The sequence below is a fragment of the Vigna unguiculata genome, chromosome 3 (genome assembly GCF_037176805.1).
Source record: "Vigna unguiculata cultivar grain cowpea cultivar isolate G323 ecotype 2 chromosome 3, ASM3717680v1, whole genome shotgun sequence".
NCBI classification, from domain to species: Eukaryota; Viridiplantae; Streptophyta; class Magnoliopsida; order Fabales; family Fabaceae; genus Vigna; species Vigna unguiculata.
Window position 1 is genome coordinate 61,877,251 of NC_140794.1, and position 20,876 is coordinate 61,898,126.

General features: G+C 33.4%; 3 protein-coding genes across 4 annotated transcripts; 1 reads left to right on the forward strand and 2 right to left on the reverse strand.

Moving 5' to 3' along the window:
- Positions 1-958: 958 nt before the first annotated feature.
- On the reverse strand, positions 959-2,709 carry LOC114177178 (protein SRG1-like). The gene is made up of 4 exons (XM_028062435.2): positions 2,401-2,709; positions 1,967-2,214; positions 1,541-1,868; positions 959-1,376 (listed from the first exon to the last, which is right to left on the reverse strand). Exons 1-4 carry the CDS (start codon positions 2,614-2,616, stop codon positions 1,125-1,127), a joined length of 1,044 nt encoding a protein of 347 aa, XP_027918236.2. The 5' UTR covers positions 2,617-2,709; the 3' UTR covers positions 959-1,124.
- A 1,032-nt stretch (positions 2,710-3,741) lies between these two features.
- Positions 3,742-15,258, forward strand: PHT4;5 (phosphate transporter 4;5). Of its 2 annotated transcripts, XM_028060552.2 has the most exons (15): positions 3,743-4,260; positions 4,463-4,608; positions 7,304-7,403; positions 7,669-7,721; positions 7,961-8,035; positions 8,122-8,202; positions 8,336-8,397; positions 10,505-10,566; positions 11,211-11,326; positions 12,368-12,404; positions 13,241-13,336; positions 13,715-13,856; positions 13,944-13,996; positions 14,725-14,811; positions 14,900-15,258. In XM_028060552.2, exons 1-15 carry the CDS (start codon positions 3,913-3,915, stop codon positions 14,999-15,001), a joined length of 1,560 nt encoding a protein of 519 aa, XP_027916353.2. In that variant the 5' UTR covers positions 3,743-3,912; the 3' UTR covers positions 15,002-15,258. The 2 variants fall into 2 exon arrangements, with proteins under 2 accessions (XP_027916354.2, XP_027916353.2); XM_028060553.2 differs by lacking the exon at positions 7,961-8,035 and having other exon boundaries at positions 3,742-4,260.
- A 1,198-nt stretch (positions 15,259-16,456) lies between these two features.
- On the reverse strand, positions 16,457-19,680 carry LOC114178696 (heparanase-like protein 3). The gene is made up of 9 exons (XM_085670230.1): positions 19,210-19,680; positions 18,856-18,892; positions 18,544-18,727; positions 18,274-18,419; positions 17,781-18,011; positions 17,517-17,706; positions 17,309-17,434; positions 16,989-17,088; positions 16,457-16,906 (listed from the first exon to the last, which is right to left on the reverse strand). The coding sequence occupies exons 1-9, from the start codon at positions 19,453-19,455 to the stop codon at positions 16,592-16,594; spliced, it is 1,575 nt and encodes a 524-aa protein (XP_085526356.1). The 5' UTR covers positions 19,456-19,680; the 3' UTR covers positions 16,457-16,591.
- Positions 19,681-20,876: the final 1,196 nt, after the last annotated feature.

Consider the following 20,876-nt stretch of genomic DNA (forward strand, 5'->3'; position numbering starts at 1 on the left):
ATATATATATATATATATATATATATATATATATATATATACTAATTTATAGTTTTAAATATTTTTCATTTAATGATTAAAATATTATACTGACATAGACTAACATTATTTATCAACTACATTAGTATTTACTTTTATTAAATAATATATTAAAATGTTAATCAGAACCAAGTAGAGGTTTTTACGACATAACAAGCTCTTCATGTCTGTATTACCCAATCTAGAAATTTTCTTGTCATGAAGTCTGAGTCCCCTAAATACAGACCATTTTCAATCATGTTTAATCAACCTATTCAACTAAATTAAGTTACTAGCTTGGTTACGTCAATTATTTGGCTAGCCAACCATCATGCTAACCAAATCATGAAAAATAAAATAAAAAGATTGTTATAAACCGAAGAATGTGAATTCTATTACCTCATTATGGTGACCTTGTTGCAACTTTTATATTGGACTTTTATATTCAGAAATATTGTGAACATCTGATATCAAATATTTTTCTGTTGTTTGCAAGCAAGACAACTCATGTTCTTTCAAAGCTTTACATGTAATTATGAAAATCACGAGATATTGAATCATTATTTCAGGTATGACCTTTTTCTGTTTGGTTAAACAGAACCTCATTCCTCGTTGGGTTAAAGTACAAACGTGAAAGTGAAGTTTTATGTTTAGATAATTTTTTTTTGGTCGAACCTCTCATTATTAATTTTGTTGCCTTCGGCGATGCTGTACAGTTTCTTTCTTGCCAATTCATTATATTCTTGAAACTTCAAGAAACACAGAACACGATTTTCTGCTCATTTGTCGAAGTTGAATACTGCGTGCTTTCATACACCACGAGCTACAATGACTTATTTACTTATTAAAGATTTGCGTGGTGAATTTTGAACTGATTTCTTAGTGGAAATTCAAACTTAGGACTCCAGAAGTCAAGTTAGGGACCACTCTTTTTGAAGAATTGCTATAAAACGGATTTAACTTGCTAACATTTTATTATATTACTAGTTATGGTTTCAAAGCAACTGAACCATACATGTTTATCTTTTATAGTTTGATTCAAATAACAAAAACATCAAAGACTTTTCCAACAGGTTGGGAATTCACATTTGAAAGTCTCACCACATTTAATCAGAGTTATCTGCAATTTTGACAGTCTCAAGAGCAATCTTTCCCTCTTGATAGCACTTGTAGTTGATGTCACCATAACATTTAACGTTTCTGTATAACCTAGGTCGTGTCTCATTTATAAGACCCTCTACAGGTCCAATCTCGTTCTCAGGATCTGGCTCATTAAACATTGCCAAAGACATCCTCATCTTTTCTGTGTTTGTCACAACCCTGTGCATTATGCTCTTGAATATTCCATTACTCATGATCTGCAACAGTGCCAAACTTCATTAACCATTCATCAACTGAACACTGATTCCACCTCAAAAACTAGTTAATGACGCACCACCAACAAGTAAGCAAGTACAAAAATAGTATCTTTAAGCTAGGAGAATTTTGATTATTCATCAACAAGTAGTAGAACAACGATTACCTGCATTTGATCGCCCAGATTGACAACAAAGGCATCGGGGATAGTGGGAACACTGACCCATTTTTCATCTATCAGAACTTGAAGACCTTCCACTTCTTTGTCTTGCAATAGAACTGTGATTCCTGATCTATCTGTGTGAGGTTTGACGCCAAGAACCAAATCAGGCCTAGAACAACGTGGATAGAAGTTGAACCTCGCTAGCATCAATGATTCTTCACCAAACTGGTCCAGGAAGCTACCCTCTTCCAAATTCAGTGACCTTGCCATGGATCTCAAGAGATAATCCATCATTGATTTCACTTTCGCCGAAAACTCCTCTAATTTCTCACTGCATTATATTAAGAAAATTCAGCCCAGTAACTTACTTAAGTAAGCTACAGAAATTTCTCAGGCAGAAAATGTATCCTCAAGAAATATCTCAGGTACCTAAAATCAGAAGGAATCTTGGGCCAAAGAGAAAGCCTTCGTTTTTCTTCTGGAAAAACTCGAAGTGATAGGCGATAGGACCAGTCAAGAACCTGCTTGTCTGAAACCACTCTATCATTCCCATACCCTTCAGATTCATTAACAGCTCGAGCATATTTCTGTTTTTCCTCTTCTGGGAGTGCAAAAAATTGTTTTGCAAGTTCACGTATTTTGTCAAGGTACGAACTTGACATTCCATGACCAATTGCCTGCATGTCAGATATGTATGCTCGCTATTACAAAGATAAAGACACTTTTTTTTTTTTTTTTATCTTAATAACTCTTCAAAGGGAACTAGAAAGTACAATAATATGCAATATATGAGTTATGGTTCTTTGAAACACATGCAAGTAACAGTGAAGATGAGGTTTTTGGAAGGTTTTGTAGATCCACACCTGGAAGCATCCAGCTGAAGTTAGAGCAGATCTGAGCCTGTGTAGCTCACCTTCTGATGAGAGGAGACTTACATCAATGATGGGTATTGGAATGAGTGCAGAAGAATCTTTAGATCCAAAGCTATTTCCTTTAACAATATATTGCGGTGGTGGTTCATCACCTTCCATGGACATTTCTTGAACGCTCTTGGCCACCGATTTCTCTTGGCCAGTCATGTCTTTCTTAATTGTTGATCCACCAATGGATGGTTTTCTGTTGTGTCAAGTTAGTGATTATGTGTTGATGAATATTTTATTACTCCACGTTTCTTTTGGAGACAATTTGTTTAGTGTTATATACAAAACAATGTCTGCAGTTTAGTCCAATGGCTCCGACAAGAACATGAGCTGTGCTTAGTTTTTCGTAGTTAAACTGTTTTAATAAGGAACATGGATCGTCTGTATAGCCGAAAGTTTTGCATCCAATAGTTTTTTAACAAAATATTTAGAATGTTTTATGATAAAAATATGCGTTCGTGTAGTTTTAAAAATAAAAAATTTTGATTTTTGTTGAGTAATTAAATTATTTGAAATTAAAATTTTAAATTTCAATTTGACAGCAAGGTTTGAAATTCGTTGTGCTATTTATTTGATTTTGGTGGTAACTTGGTTCACTTCAATAAGATAAACGCATTTTTTAAATTAATTAGTTTTCTATATTGAAACACACCATCCGAGACCACACCGATCAAAAACCACTATCAATCATCACGTCACCACAAATACTTTACAAGGGTAATGTGGGTATTTTAAAAATTATGGGGATGCAGGAACAAAGAGAGGTGCAGGAAGAAGCTGTGAGCAAAGGGTGACCCAACTACACTGTTGCGGGATGTTTGACCCAACAAAATAACCTTTTAAAATTCTTATAAATATTCGAAGAATATATTTTGAATGTTTCTAAAATAGTTTGAACAAACAACTATATTTCAAAAATAAAAAATTAATCTTTAAATTATTTTGGATTATTAATCACAAACATCTATTACAGAATTTATTTTTACGAAATAAGATGTGTAGAAAGAAAAGTTTTAAAATATATTCTATAATTCTGAAAATAGAAGACTTAAAAGCTTTCGGACCTGAAAGTAGTGTTCGAGTTGGTGACATGGTAGGATAGGATTACTCTTTGCACTCTCTTGATATATAAATACGCAACAGGATGGCCCGGCCCATGTTTTCCCACATGTTAACATATCTTGACCAAAAACATTACAATGTTTGGAACCAAAAACAACATAAACATGTTATAGACTATGGCTTTGACTATGATTGTGCCTTGTTTATTCCAAATCTTCATTTTGATGTGAGCCACAAGCACCACCACTTCGTGGCCACCTCTTATAGCAACAATGTTAGTATTACCTATACGCCTCATGTTTTGTTATGTAATGACACTCCCTAACACACCCAAATATTGTTTCTTTATCTTTTTTTCCCCTTTCCTTTGCTTTCTGCAACATTTTAACCAGCATGGCCAAGCTCACGCTGAGACCAGACAATTCCTGCTTCATTTCACATACTCACAGAGCATACTCACACACCCCTTTTATCAGAACGACATCGTTTCCACGTTTTCACTTGCACCCCTCACCTTCCAGCTTCAGCTTAAGGCTCCGAATAGTTTCTAGCGCTCAACAAAATGCCAAAGAAACCCACAGAGTGGCCAAGGCCAAAGCTCTCACGGAGCTTCAAGTGGAAGAGGTGGAGAAGAAGCATGAAAACTTGTCCGGGACCTGGCCACCTTGGAAGAATCTTCCCCAAAGATACAAGCTCATTGGCACCACATCTCTCGCCTTCGTTATTTGTAACATGGATAAGGTTCTTACATGCTTTTGCAACCCCACAAAGTAAAATTGCTTCTTGATCACAATTAGATATAATCATATAAGCAAGCAAATGAAAGCACTTTCTTTTTTGGTGGTTTTTTGTTTTTAATGGAAAGAAAGCATTTTTAGAGTATAATCAATGAATTGCTTCATCAATTATCCGTGGGATTTGATTTTGATTTAATGGGGTGCAGGTGAACTTGAGTGTTGCCATAATTCCAATGTCTCATCAATTTGGGTGGAACTCGACAACGGCTGGATTGGTTCAGTCCTCCTTCTTCTGGGGCTATGCATTGAGTCAATTGCCTGGGGGTTGGCTAGCCAAAATATTTGGTGGCCGGTTAGTTACCAGTTGCAACACTTGTTCTTTCTTTGCTTTATTGCTATTTGCTTCCCGAAAGATTTATCTTGTGTTAGACTTTTAAGCATTTGTAGGAGAGAAAATAAGAGAAAAATTAAATGAATTTCTTCATAAGCTTAAGTTAGTTATCTACAAGTACAGAAATAATTAGAACAATTATATATATATATATATATATAAGAGAATTTCTTAATACTAGCTTGTGAAGAAACTTTTGTCCTCTTAGTTTTGTCTCTCACAAGAAGTTTGTCCAAACATCGCTTTATTGAGATATTTTAGTTCAAATTGCCCTGACATTGTAAATATTCTTTATCCTATTTTTCAATCATGTCATGGATTGACATAATTAAAAATTACGGACTTTGTATTATTTTAAAAGTTATATACAAAGCACCGTTCTAAATTGTGGCTTGCATGCACAAATAGTTGCGGTGTTTCCCAAAACTGCAACGACATACAACTGTGGTACTTTCCACAACCGCAATGACCTTCCTTGTCAGTGTGGTTTTCGTTCACACAAGTTATCACAATGCATCCACAACTTATCTTCAGCATTGCTCTAACTTCTAAACTGCCAATGGTAATGAATGTGACGACCATGTGAGATGTTAGGTGAGAACAAATGACACCGCATAGTGATGTATTGGGAAGACATGAGATGTGCTAATGCATAATTAGAAAAAATATTCCAACAATTAGAATAATTTATAAAATTCTTATTGCAAACATATAATAATTTCATGCTGCAGCGGTCACAGTCTGTATTGCAGCAGCTGCAATGGTTGCACCTGCAATTTATAACCATGATCCAAATTGTAAAGATCTTTACACTAACAATGTATCAAAGTTAAAGTCTGAAAGAAAACTGGAAAAGTACAATACTCCGGGGTGATAAGATGTTATTGGTTTTCTACTTTTCTCTGCCAAAAGAGTATGAAAACATTTGGCACATAAGTTTTAGTGAATAGAGAAGAAATCAAGGCCACTTTAATTTGGTCGGTATAGATTTGATAAAGTAATTCTACTTTATTTTTCTAGTTTACCTCTAATCTTCCCTTCTCTGTTTTCTGTATTTATTTTATTATTTTTAACTCAGAAAAAATATGTATCTTGTCTGCATCTGGAAGGAACATGCAAAACAATTGAAATGCCAAGAGTTGAGTGAAGCATCACAGAGTGCCACTACTAATATGTAGGTTCTTAGTGGCTTGTAATTTCACATTAACTAGAGATATGAATCAAATAAAGATTCTACAGTTTGGATAACCCTCATCTTAGAAATAAATTTGTGGGTTTGAGTTAGACCAAAGTCTAAATTCTAAGAAAGTTTCAAAGCATTTCCACGCTTTAGGATCCTTGGGTGAGGTGGTATGGTGTTAAATTGGGCCCTAACTCCAAATACGAAGATGGTTCATTTTTCCATAGTTAGGCCAGCAATGATCTGAGGTTCAAATTAAGTTGAACCAGATGTATACTCTTTTGCATATTGTACTGAAGTTTTAGGCACTTTGAACTCAAGTTTTAATGACTAAGTAATCAAATTGTAAAATTGGGACTTGCACCGATTTCTGATTATTCTATTAGGAAGGAAATGCTGGTAAATGATTTGAGTATTGTCCACTATAACGTTGAATTGATAATGAAACAATGAATCAATGGTTTGTCCGACTTTGGAAAAAATCAAATCTTTAAAATGCTTAGCAGCAAATATCTTGTCATGTAATCTCTTTGTAATCAAGGCTCAGGATGGATATGTAACATATGTTAGAATCTACTTGCGAGGCATTGAACTTTAATCTCACATTTGGAAATATGAGATTCTAGTATGGAGTTTATAAGGCTTTGAACTCTCCAAGTATCTTTTGTGGTGTAGTTCTCCCTAGGTTCTTACCGATTTTTATCAGAGCCTTTAATCATGTCTCTCAATTGCTAACGAGGTGCAGGTGGTGATACCAACATTGCAATGTTTTCCTAGATTATTCAAAGGGCTAGTGCATAGCCAGCCCCCATGGGCCTTAGGGTTGTGGAGCGTGGTGGGATCTTATAATCCAACTGTAAGGTGTGAGACTTGAGTCGAACATTGGAAGTGTGAGATATTATTGTGGGGTTTATAAGACCCTGGGCTCCACTTACAATAGCTAGCTTTTGTGGTGCGGCTCTCTCAAGATAATTATTAGGATGTGTCTCTTTCTACAGGTAGGAATTCTCATTTCCATGGAATGCTGACAGAACTGGAATTATCATTTTTTCATACCAAACCAAGCATTCTCTTAATGAGTTTCCCATTTCTAAATTTTTCTTCGTTGTCCTTTAAGCCATCTTAAACAATACCTTTGTCATTGTGCAACACATATTCGTCACGTTTATTTATCGGGTGAAATTATAATTACATTCCAAAGAGAGGTTCAAGATTAAACTGAGGTATTTACAACACGGCATTTACATACTATATTATATTGTTATTGAAATAATTGTCTAAGCATTCCTTTGTCTATTATTGACAATTGTATCCATCTATATCTTCCTTTTATTAAAAGGGAGTCAATTGAAAAACTCGTGTTCAAGTCCTAAAGAAAGAGATTGTAATTGGACAATTACCTCATTCAGAGTTGGCACTGATATTTCTATTTAGCTTCCGAGTTTATGATGTTACAACATTATCTTTCTTTTTCAGGACTGTTCTTGAGGTTGGGGTACTGATATGGTCAGTGGCTACCGCTCTTGTTCCTTTTCTTGCTGGATTTATGCCTAGCTTACTTTTGTCAAGGGTTTTGGTCAGTAATTTTTTTCAATCACCCAATGCATACTTTCTTTCTTTTGCTGATTTAAGGGCTACTTACACCCATGATTCCTCTGGTCTAGCAAAATGTTATTATTTTGATGTATTTATCTTTCCATGGGATTTTCTATCTTCTGCTGTTAGTATGCCTATTTTGGGTTTCTTTTTCGTATATTTATTGCTATTTAACCTGTACACTGGTTAACATTTGTTATTCTTTTTCAACACTACTAAGCTCTTCTCTTCCATTGAATATCTAGGTTGGGATAGGCGAAGGTGTTTCACCCTCTGCAGCTACGGATCTTATTGCCAGGCATGTATATTTGGTTGAACCGAATTTTTTCTTGCATTATAAGAATCCAAAGAAACATAAAGATGTTGAACACAAACAGCAATTGTTTGGAGCTTAACAAAAATACTTTAAGTTAATAATTCATTCACCTAACTCAGCCACAGATTTTTTACATATACCATACATGTCAGTCAGTTATAATATATATTTTTATCTTTTAAAAGACTTTTTTAACTGGTAAGGTTTATTGCCACATGCAGGTCAATACCATTGGAAGAACGTTCACGGGCAGTAGGATTTGTTTTTGGAGGTTTGAGTGTTGGAAGTGTTATGGGGTAGGGCATTTTCTAGCTTGAAGTTACCCATAATTGTAATTTTTTTTATTGTCTACTCTCAATTTTAACACTTTAATATCTGTCAGGCTTCTTTTGGCTCCTCCTCTTATCCAAAATCTTGGTTGGGAATCAGTATTTTATTTATTTGGTCTTTTGGGGATTGCTTGGTAAGTATAAATGACTATCTATTTTCCACTTGCCTCTCTATTAGTTAAAAATAGTAAATTTCCTATGTCTTGAGTTTCAAATATGGTTGTTAGATTCAAATTATGACTTGCTTTATTGGCATGATTTTTGAAGGTTTTTGGGGTTTCAAGTTCTTGAAGGAGGTGAAAAACAATTAAATCCAAAATCTCTTTCATGTGAGATCTTTATCTATTTTAATTTTTTTTGTGGCTTCTTGATTTGGGCTAAAATGTATTTTGTTATTAAATCAATGATGATAAATGACGCATTTCTATTAAAATAAGTTTTACAATCTATTAGGATTTATGATCTGCTGGAATTTATATTTATCAAGTAATGTTTGCTTGATGATCTTATTGTTGGAAACATTTTTTTTTTCTTTTGAAAAATACTTCGGAGGTCATCCTTACTATGGTACTACCTGCCTGCTTAATCTGCTTTGGTCTGAGTGGAGTTATCACTTTTTCTTTGCTTTTCATCTTCATCAACACTGCTGGAAAATGATAAATTTTGTATCAGCCTATAGCTTGGTTTGCTGTTGCTTTTGTCAACGCTAATCATTCTGTGAATTTGCTCTTCTAAATTGAAAATTTCACTTTAGAGAGGAAGAGGAAGGTGAGGCAGGCATCTCAGCTATTAAGGAAAAATCAAGGAGTAGTTTCTAACAAATCCATGTGCATGATATTCTCACCATTGATGTTGGCATGAATATTGAGATTTCTTACTTTTCCTTCCAAAGTGAGAGCTGACTTTAGTGGAGTCAAATTCAATAATAATCATTTAATAGATCTCCAATGTTACCTGACATAAGATATGGGTTACCTACATATTTACCAGGTTATTCCTTGTGTCTGTGGTTATGTGTGATTCAATAATTAATGTTGAGTGACCACCGGATAAGTTCTGAACTTGCAAGCATTTGTCCTTTTAGTCCTTGACATTTCTAAACCCTCACTTAGTCCATCATTTTGTAGAAAGTCATTCAGTTTAGACCTTTTCTAAGCTTTTATTCATTGGCATTAAGGATTTAAGTGAATAACTTTTTGCAAAGTCAAGAACTATATGGGAGTTTAGAAAATTCAGGAACTAATGTCTATAATGCTTACAATTTCATGAACTGAGTGGTTCACAAAATCAATGTGAATTTGAAACTATGACATGTCAGCAAGGATTTTAAGTATATGTTAGGTTCTTGAGGTAAAAAAAGGGTTAAGAGGGAGAGAGAATCAAAAAACACCCTAAGCCTTTCTCTGGCAATGGAAGAATCCCTTTTTCAAATGTGTGAAACGGTTTTATTTCTGTCCCCATAAAGAATGCCTATTTTTGTTCGTAAATTATGTGCATATGCCCTTCGACCTCCAAAATCTTCTAATAACTATCTGTTATACCTAATCTATTACACGTTTCTAATATAAGTATATAACCAGTAACTACTTATACTTAGGCTGTGTTTGAATAACCCTGTTGAAAGCCAATAAAATGTGAGAGGACGATTGGGTTCAAACGTGCTTTGAAAAGTCGGAACTCTAATTTTTAAAATCAATCTTCCACCCTCTGCTGTATAACCAAGACCAAGTTGCTCCATTTACACAGTATCTCTCATCAATGGGTGTGTCCCGTGTCCGACACGTATTGGACACTCGTATGATACTCATACGACACGTATCAGTAAAGTGTCCAATTTGAAAGATAATTTTTTTTTGGTCTTTAACATGATTTTGACATGACTCCAACACAATATTAATAATCACAAATTCAATGATTTTCTAAAAAATTCATAAACTTGTAAACTTATCACATAAGTTTCTATTATGATTCTAAAAATAAGGAAAAAATATTATATGATCACTACTTTTCACTTTTTTTTATATTAGATAAATAAATTAGATTCATTTCTATGTTAGTTGACAATGTGTTAGTTGAAAGTTAGAAAATAATATGTATATACATGTCGTGTCCTGTGTCCTATGTTTTTCAATTTAGCTGTATCTTTGTGTTCGTGTTGTATCCGTGTCCGTGTCCGTATCCAGGCTTCATAGCTCCTAACATCATGTCAGTACTCATAATCTGCACATTTGGTTAAGAATTAATAAATTATAAATGAAGATAATATCTTCTACTTTTTCATTTTTCTTATGTTATGTGTAAAAGGCAGTTTGCATGTTCGTATATAAGGTGTCTTTGTTGTTCAGTTGAAGGCTTTCATTCTTTTGTTTAGAATTTGAAGCCTTACGTGGTTAAAGTGGTTGTTTTTAACTTTTGTCTTTCACTGCCTCGTTACAGCCCCAGACACCCTGACAAACTCATGGAAAACTTCTCTGACCGAATTGAATGGCTCTTTGAAGGTACAAGTAAAGAAATTTACGGCAGTTTTGAAGCTCATTCTTTTTTTTAAATTTGAATGACCGTAGGAATGATTGGGCAGTTCTGCTTAATGGCTTTAGATATTCTTATACTTTTTATTGGTTGTGTTAGTTATTATAGATATTGTCTCTGTAAACACCTTTAGGAAGAAAACATTAGAGGAAAAATTGAAATCAGTTTCTCCATAAGCTAAAATTAACTCATGCACTAGATAATTTGTAAAAGCTCTCTCATATAGTTTCTCTGAGTTTTTATTTTTAACTCATGCATAAACTAATTTTAGCTTATTGAGGAGTGAAGTTCATTATCTTCTATTTTTTTCCCCCTGTAAGTGCTTAACATGTCCGTCATCCTTATCTCATTTGGCTACAATTTAGAATTTATTAAGGATTTTCATGGTAATAAAAATTATTTATATATATATGTATGTATGTTTGTATTTATGGATGTTCATTTTGGAGGTATTTTCTCAAGCAATTCCAATTTCCAAGTATTCTTAAGAGTTCAAATACCAGATATAATTTTTTTTTCCAGTATGCGTGTAAGACTTACACTTGGTTAGATTAAGTGAATGCTTACAATATCTGCTAAGTAACATTGTTTTGTGTCTGTTCTTATAATACAGGATGTACCTTGGAAGGCCTTTTTCCAAAATCGTGCTGTGTGGGCTATGATATATGCTCATTTCTGTGGTAGTTGGGGTCACTATAATTGTCTATCATGGCTTCCCACATTTTTTAGGTACCCTGTTTCCACTTTTTATCTTTCACTGCAACCAAGCCACCATTGAGTCAGTGGTGACCTTTCGAATGAATAATTGTTTCTTTAACTTTTTTTGCCATTTTAACATTTACTCATTCATGACATATTTTTACTTACAGAAATTTAATTAAATTATCATATCATGATATGCTAGAAAGAAGCGGATTTACCTTTTATTTACTCTTGTTACACACACACACGCAGAGGAACCAAAGTTATATTATTACATTTTAGAATTTTACAGTCTGGGAATTTCAATTTGAAATTGACGACTTTACTGCTGCTGAGCCCTGTTGCTATGAGATGATGCCATAGTGTTGATCACACACTTCGATTGCTTTTTCTTTTATAAAATAATTCCTCTTGTTTAAAGATTGATGAATTTGGGGAAGAAAGTAATTTTGTAAATAATTTATTCATAGGGTTTAACAATTGGATCTTCGGCATAAAGAATAGTAAATTCTAAATTTGTCTTTTTCTCTTTCATTGTTCAGAGAGAATCAATTTGAGATTTCGAATATTCTCAGGTCAAAGAAATTATGTAAAGAATTTTATAGCACTCTGCTAATGGTTTTAACATATTTATGCGTCGAATTCAAACTTCTCTACAGTTGCAAACCATGGAAAAGCTTTGTAGTACCTTGGAGAAAACCATAGTTTATTTTAGAAAGTGAGTTTAGGTCTTATTCAATCCTACAAAATTAATTTATAAGATGAAGTTTGCACCCTTTGTCATATCTCAAGACAACTTGAGATCTCCTTTACTTTGTGACTGCTTAGCATTATTTTGTAGATTCCATACTGATGTATAGTGATGATCACTGACTGCCATTTGGCAATATATTGCAACTAAGATTAGTTATGCATTTTGAAAATTCTTGAGAAATTAGATAATTTTGTGTTATGCATGATTGTCAGATCTTAAAATTTTTGTTTTAAAGTTGTACAGAATTTAGTGATAGTATTGCGTACAATTTTGATCACTGGAGAATCTAATTCGTCCATCTGTATGATATGTAGTGAGGAGCTGAATCTAAATCTGACTGAAGCTGCATGGGTAAGACAGTTATTTTTTCTTTCTTGTTTTAGTGCCTATTCATGTCTTGAGTAGGGAGAGTAGCTATTTTCATTCTTTATGTCTCACATTGACAACGAAAGAAATGTAGCAATTTACTCTTTCAAAACATCACAAATAATAAACTGACACATTAACTGCATCTTGCAGGGCTATCATACCACATATTTAACAGTACTACCAAATTATGCTATGTCTTTTATTTTTCCTAACACAAATTTTGAATGGCCTCGCACCATCTCCTTTAGCTAGCCCAAAACTTGGCCAAAAATAATGACATAATTGAAATAGCAAATTATATGTTGAATAATATTAAACTATTTAAACTTAATAGATAATAGTTTTGAAGAGTAAACAATCATCACCGTGTAGATGTCATAATTCATAATGATACTTAACATGAATTTTCTTTAAAAAAAATAATCATTACTATTTTCGATGTTCCAACTTGGGGGTGTGGTACCCCAACAAGTGGAGAGACTGTTTTAAATATTTTAACCCATGATCTCCATGTCAGAAGGCAACAACCTTACTGTTTTAAATATTTTACCATGGCTCTCCCTCAATGAAAACATCTTTTTCCCAATTCAATATGGACTTTCCTTTTACCAATTTAACCTAGTTTTTAATGGCTTTGCAAGTTCTTGACAATGTGACTGGACTAACTGAACACCAGGCTAGTTGAACCTATCAGTTTAGTTTTTTTTTTTTCTTTTTAAAAAAAAGTTTATTAAAAGTTCTATTTTTGGACTGGGATCTTGCCTAATATTCACACACATACGGACATACTAACCATTGGGGATTGTTAATCGTTTCAGGTGTCTATACTTCCTCCATTGGCTTCAATATTTGTGACTGGTCTTGCAGCACAATTAGCTGACAACTTGATTTCAAGAGGAGTTGAAACCACTGTGGTATGAGAGGCACTGAAATGTTATTTGTTATTGTTGTTTATTATATGAATCATTACTACATATGATATGGCAACAAATGTACTTCTTCATGATAAAGTTGACATCATATTTTGTTAAGAAATGGAATTTCATGTTCTGTAGCCATTAGTCCTTCTCTAATACTAAATTTTGCATCCAAACTGACTGTATACACAATGCATGTTAGGGTAAAGACAAGACTATTGACTACACCTCACTGGATGTAGGCACAGTAGATATTGTGACTGTTGACCCAATGCAGACATCTAAATGACAACTGACAAATTATTTGAACATATCTATCTTGACTTTTATTCTTAATTCCTCAGCTGCCTGAATTTCTTTTAAAATTATTTATAGGTTCGAAAGATCTGCCAGTCTATTGCATTTTTGTCCCCTGCAATCTGCATGACTCTTTCCTCACTGGATCTAGGGTTACCACCTTGGGAGATTGTGGGAATTCTCACAGCTGGTTTGGCCCTCTCAAGCTTTGCCTTATCAGGTACTAGTTAATCCTGCTGCAAATATACCCTGTTTGATTCATATACTTTCCTTAGCCTTCACTGTCTGTATTTATCTGCTTATCCAGGGCTTTATTGTACTCACCAAGACATGTCACCCGAATATGCAAGTATACTTCTGGTATGTGTGCTTCCACTTCTTTTCTTTTATATGAAATTGAATATTGTGAAATTTTTTAACAGAATACCCAGAAGAACAAAGGGTCTATTTGAACAAATTTTTGCGCAAGTACTTTTAAGATGAAAAAATAATAAGAACCATAAATGAAAATTAGGGTATGCATAAACTAATTGGTAGAAGCTTTCTCATGTTAATTCTCTAAGAGGTGATTTTTAACTTTATAAATTATGTCATTTCAAAGCTTTTCTGCAGTATTTTCATTTTGAAGTTTCTGCACATCTTTTGTTGTTTTTAAGTCCTCTGATATCCACCCTATAAGAATCTTGAAGCAGGTAGCATCATTCACCCATCAAATTTGGAATAAGAATGGGACACAGTTATTCTCTGCTCCTTTAGAATTATATTAATTTTATCCTTTTGAGTAAAGGATTTTAATCTATAAGTTGTCCTGTTCATGCAAAAAGGCGTAATGTATTGTAAGTTTTAGTTTAAAATTATTAACTTTTGATGGACTTCTGTTCCATCCTAAGTTTGAAGACTATCCAATTTTCCCAATCCAAAAGAAACTCCTCTTCACCCAAGTTAATAACTTGAAAATGGATAGACTAAACCATACTCACTATTTGCTATTAGGGGTTGGATTGGAGCCACATCCATAATTTTTTTAAAATAAAAAAGAAAAAAATCTGAGTTGCATCTTACTTCTTTCTTGTTCTGTTTTGTCTCAGGGTATAACCAATACTGTTGGGGCTGTTCCTGGAATTGTGGGTGTAGCACTCACTGGTTATCTTCTTGACTTAACTCATTCATGGAGCGTAAGTTGCTGCTAATGTTAGTTGTTTTCTCAATGTATGCTGTATATCATTATGTGAATTTGATTTATATTTCATCTCTGGCATGTAGATTTCACTATTTGCACCATCAATCTTCTTCTATGTGACTGGTACCATGGTATGGTTGGTGTTCGCCAGCAGTAAGCCTCAAAGTTTTTCTGAGCATAACTGATTCATGTTCCAGTCATTCACTATGTATGAGAAGTGGATTTTTGACACGGGGTATATCCTTTGATATTTACAAATCAGATAATTTAAGTACAAAGAAATGATTGTATAGGTATATGTATGTATGTATTCTTATTTTTCAATTGTAGGATATTATAGAATTTTGTATATTTTTCACAGATGATGTTATGGTGGTTGGTCACCAAAAAATGTCCTGACAACTTAAATCCTTGAAAGTCAAGAATCAGTTTCCTCTACCAACTTTTGGTGCTATGGTCTTCTCTTGCAAGTTTCAACCAGAAAGTGACCTTTGATGAATAATTTTAACATTTTAAGCTATGAAATCTCTCTCCAAACTCTCCATGTCATTGTTTTTTCCTTTTTTTAATTATGTTTTAGGCTATATTTATTAAGCTTTGGTTGTGAGGTCAACTGATCATTATTGATGAAGAACACCTGCTCTGCTGAGATTTCTCTCACTCTCATTTGTTTTTGAGATTTTGTTGTGTTGTATTTAAGATTGTTTTGAATTGATGATGAAAAATGGATACAACTATAGTTGAATAAAATGTATTGGAATACAATGAAATAAAATGTAGGTCTTATTTTTTATTCAATGAATATCCTTTTAGTTTCTTTAACTATTATAATTAAGTTAAGAACTGTGTCAAAGATTTTAATAATTAAGGAATAATAAAATAATATAATTAAAAATTGCAATGAAAATTAATTAATGACGTGAAATGTTATACTTTTTAATAAAGAATATTCCATAATTAACGTCACATTACAAAGTGATTGTTTAGATTCATCTATTACAAAGTGATTAGTGATTAATAACACCGTTGTTAATAAAGGATCATAGAAGAATATATTTGAAATTCTGTTCTTAGATTTTAAAAGTTTGAAAAACGATGAAATAAATATGAATAAAACACGAAAAACAAAATGATTTTTCATCACAGACTTTCTCTTCATCTACAACCTGATTTGCAACTAAAAATAGCAGTACCTATTATCTTATATATAAAATTATATATTAATATTGTAATTTTTATATATGTTTCCGTATTATAATAAATATATAGAATTAAAATAATAAAACAATTTAAACTTTTCTATTTAGTGAATATATTTTAATTTGTTATTTAAAATATTATTTTTATTAAAAAATTATTATGATTTTTTAAAATATATTTTATTTATTTAATACTTCTAAAAGTTATTTCATATATTAATTTTTTATTTTATCAATCAAATCATTTTTAAACTTTTATTTTATTTTTCTGAACCTCACTTTTCACTTTTTCAAATTTATCCTTTAATCCATGTAGATGCTAAATGTCTCATCCACATGTGGCAAGAGATTAAATGTCACTTTCAATTTACCTGAGACATTTAAAATTTGCCACTAAAACTGAATGGTAGGCATTAGAAAACAAACAACTGGTCAAAGTCGTGTAGGCCCCCATTAGGGGAAGAGAAGATAAAATTATCACCAATAATAAGCTTAAATACAATTTCATGTATTCTATCTCTTATTTTATGGACCACCAAGTGAAACCAATTTTCGGATCCACCTAGTGCCACTGAGCTAGCTGCATGCTGCAAGAAGAACATTTGGTATATGAGCAAATACAATAGATACAGGACCAACTGTTATTGGCTTTGTTGAGTCTACATATATAGGCTCCAAAGCAGGAATTTCACCAGCTGAGTTTACACTTAAAACTTTTCCATTTAGCAACATGATTTGGCTATGTAAATTCCTCTCTGGTGCTGTTAAATGGTACTCTCTTCTGGCTGGTTCATGCACTCCACTGTGAGGTAAATTGTTAAATTTTAAGGCCACGTTTACTTCAACTGTGGTGCTGTTGTCCAAGTTCAGCACTAGTATTGTCACCCCTTTCTGTAACAGAGAGTATCACATCAGATTTCAAGTATATTACATCTACCATGTACAAATACATACACAGAACTTCTTCACTTACAGATTCCTTTGCACAGTGTGCGTAAGTTCTTATCTTCTTTGTACCATAGAAGGTGGTTGAAAGGACACGCCCTCCCATGAGTCGGTGCCAAAGAAGTGCACTGTAAGAAAGAAAGCACAAATCCACAAAAATGTACTTCAAATGGGACCCCACTTTAATAAAACCTCTTGTTCTTTATAACAAATAGGTTCCTTAATAAAGTGGCAAGCAATTAATGAAGCAAGTATCACACATGGGATGACTGAATATGATAAATCAGACAATATTTAATTGGTGATGATGATGCTCGTTGTTCAACTATGAAATTCATTTTTTAGTACCTATAATAGTCTGGATTTGGCATGAAAGTAGTAGTATTCAGTAAACCATAGTTTCCTCCTATCAAACTTTGTCTGCAGTATGTTCTGGTGTCATAAACAGCTGACATGCCAAGCTGGTCCAAATACCTGTGTTTAATGTGATAGCTTTAGAAATTAAACCTGTGGGAATCTCTTTGTGTATTGACAAAGCAAGGGGAGTTACACTAACCAGAAACTGTAGACAAATGCATCAGACACAAGATGATGGCCACTATTATAGGCCCCTCCTGCCTCACCAACCCATGCTGTTACCTTGTTTGTTGAATTTTTAAGTATACCTTTGAGCCTTCTGAATGTGTCAGCTGGTCCATCCAGTTTGGAAGGGTCAAGAATAGTTTGAGTTAAGTGGTCATCAACTCCTGTAAGTAGCTTTGAGTTAGAAATGGAGACAAGGAAAACATGATAAATTTATATCCAGTTTTGAGGAAGATACCTGGCCCAAGATTATAAATGTGGTGGGTGACCACATCTGCAGATTTACCAGATTTGCTTATAAATTCCTTGAACCAATTTTCGTCAAAGAAGCCTCCAGGAGCAATAACTAGTGGCTTTGGTTCAATCCCTCTATATTCATTTTCAACTATACTTCTTAAAGCAGCTACATCAGAAGCATATTGATCTGCTGCAACACTTACCCCAATTCCATTTCCACACAATTCATTCCCTGTCCGTAACAAAAGACTCCCTTGTGGTTAGTCCACACACAAGATGGCTTTATTCACATTGCTTATACAACACCACAGTTAATTCTAAAGAAGTAAAGTTGCCATTTTCTTTCTTTTAGCAAAATAGTTTGATGATTACAACTATTTATGTAAAAATTTAAATTTGTCAGGTGAATTCATGCCGTGTGATAAGGGATAATGATAGCATTAAACCTTAAAATTTTCATGCCTAGTCTTATTGTTCCAGCAGCATAGTCTTACCAAGTTCCCAACCATGAATGTGGTACTTCTTTCTGACAGTGTATCGTATTAAAGATTCAGCATTGGTGTAGTTCCAAGGTCCAACAGCAAAACCAGACTTTATAGATTTTCCGGCAAGCTCATTTAATCCAAAGATAACCTTAGCCCTGAAATATAACTATCATTGATGTTAAACTTGTCAAAAACACAGTTGCCAAATCAACAAGATAAGTCTATTTAGTCCCAACCACACTCATGGTTGATGACTTAAAAAGGGAAAACTGATTTTACCCTGCTTTCTGGAAAAAGCTGTTTAGCTCATCCCACCTGTTCATCGGTAAGCACCCTCGAGTGAAACCAAACATTTCATTAGCATTAAAAACAAAAGGAGTACAGGGTTGTCGATTATCTTCAGTTCCGTATATGACCTTGTCTTGCAAAGTGCCACCTACTCTAATTTTCAATGATGAAAAGGCTGCAAAACATTCAAAGCCAATGATACCTTAATAAACTACCAAAACTACGACGAATCATTCAATAATAAGATCTGAAAAAAAGAAGTAAATTGCTGCGAAAACAACCCAGTTGTGAATCCTTTCATACCTTTTACTGCATTTAACAAAATTTTGTTGTTGAGATCCTGCAACAGATAAAAGTTATAGATGTAAGTTTGTGACAAGACTAGAACCTTTATTGCTGGTAGAGAGGATAATCTCATCATTAAATGATCAGAGAATTATTATTTTAACAAATAAATAGGTCTTTTTTAAGAAGACAACCTAGACATGCATTCCAGATAGATTCGAGCATCATTCCGAAGAGGGAAAAAAAGTCATCGTACAGAAAATGTTATTTATAAATTAAAAGGAAGAAGACGCAAAAGCCATCTTATTATTCCGAAGAAAAAAAAGCTTTTAGCAGATTCAGAAACCATAAGAACAAAATAATGGAACTAACCAGATTAAGCAGAGAAGCATGCCCCCAACTACATTTTCCATAGTCACATTTCTGAGGAGGCCACCAATCCAGAGTTGCACAGACAAAATCATCATCAATCCTTCCAATAGCAGTTTTCCCATGAACTAAAACAATCCCTTTGTCAACTGCACCTACTCTTGCACACAAAGCACCCACTGAGATGAAGCTCAAGCTTGCCAAGTACACCCATAGACACAGACCCAGAAGCCTTATCTGAAAACCCATTTCCAGATTCAGCAAAATACAAGATCTTTGTGACTTTTCTCAAATGGGCTGCTAAGAATTCATGGAACCGAGGCTTTGCTATTGCTACAGCAGCAGATTTTACTTGCTGACCACAGAGACAAAAGAGTGCTGATAATATAATGACATAAAACTTCCTTCACAGGAAAGTTATGTTATGCTGGCTGTTGCAAATGCTGGTGGAAAGACACTTCATTTCATGCGTACAATGCAGCACTTATATACTTGAGAATGCTTCCTCTGTGTCATCTTTTTACAGGTATCAATTTCAGAAGAATCTTTAACCCCACAAGCTAATTAAGAAATCACTGAGACGGCTAATTTTTAAGTATTGCATATAAGTTATTGAATAAGTATTTCCCAAATTAGCATTAGAAATAATTGAGAAAACTCGTTTCTTGTGTACAACTGTCCCTTTTATTGAGCCACTTGCTTTTTTAATTATTAATGATCAGCAAAACTTCTACTTGTGTGTTAATTTACTTTAATTAATTCAACCTATCTGATTTGATTATATCTTTATTTTTGAGAAACTGTAATTTAATTTAATTATTTATCATTTCTCAGTTATCATAAATAAAACAACTGTAGAATGCTGTCTGATTAATCTCTGAAAAACCAATTAAACTTTGTTGTGCAATAAAATAAAAATTTATTATCTTCCTTTTTTGCTTAGACTTTACTTTCTTGTTTAAGCTGTGTGAAATCAGTATAGAAAGCAATCATTCCTTCCATGTTAGTGGTAATTAACAAAAAAGATTATAATGATAGCTATTTCTAAAGGTATATAGCAGCAGTGCTTTGATGTAAAATGAAGAAAATAATGGTAGGTTCTTTTTATAATTTAAAGAAAATCTCTTGTTGTTTTTCAAGTGAACTTTTTTCCAAATTGAGAAATTTATAACGGGAGAAGAAATTAACGCGATTTTTGTTGCTAGTGGGGTCAGGATGAGGAAGAAAGTACACAGAGGGTGAAACGGTGGACAGAGAAAGTTTCTCTGTTTTCAACTTGCATGGAATGGAACAAAGATAAAAAAAAAAAAATGGTATCAATTATTTGTATTTTGCAGTGGGCAAATCGAATATTGCATTTATATTTTGTTTTCTTTGATCATTTTGGTTGTATACAACACCATGAATTTTCTACGCTATAAATGGTTGCGCGCAACGAAAAGATATGGATATGAATCATGATGGTTACGCTTGAACCATCTTCATGTGACATATTGTTTCATTTTTATTTATGTTAAAGTGATTCAGAAAGTTTTAAGCTTGAAATGTTCATTTGGTGCATAGTTCAATAATGTCAATATCTGGTAATGACTAGGACTTGGGATGAACTAATCGAGGAAGGCTCGATTTGGTGGTCATGTCACGGAATTATTATTTTTTCTTTCATTCAT

What these genes read in the sequence shown, in the direction of transcription:
- LOC114177178 (XM_028062435.2), bottom strand. Translation starts at nt 2,616, where the DNA reads ATGACTGGCCAAGAGAAATCGGTGGCCAAGAGCGTTCAAGAAATGTCC. An exon ending in CTTCAGCTGGATGCTTCCAG is followed by an intron (nt 2,215 to 2,400) that starts GTGTGGATCTAC and finishes TCTGACATGCAG; the next exon opens with GCAATTGGTCATGGAATGTC. An exon ending in AAGATTCCTTCTGATTTTAG is followed by an intron (nt 1,869 to 1,966) that starts GTACCTGAGATA and finishes AATATAATGCAG; the next exon opens with TGAGAAATTAGAGGAGTTTT.
- LOC114178696 (XM_085670230.1), bottom strand. Translation starts at nt 19,455, where the DNA reads ATGGGTTTTCAGATAAGGCTTCTGGGTCTGTGTCTATGGGTGTACTTG. An exon ending in AGCTTTTTCCAGAAAGCAGG is followed by an intron (nt 18,420 to 18,543) that starts GTAAAATCAGTT and finishes GTTATATTTCAG; the next exon opens with GGCTAAGGTTATCTTTGGAT. An exon ending in CCAAATCCAGACTATTATAG is followed by an intron (nt 17,089 to 17,308) that starts GTACTAAAAAAT and finishes TCTTTCTTACAG; the next exon opens with TGCACTTCTTTGGCACCGAC.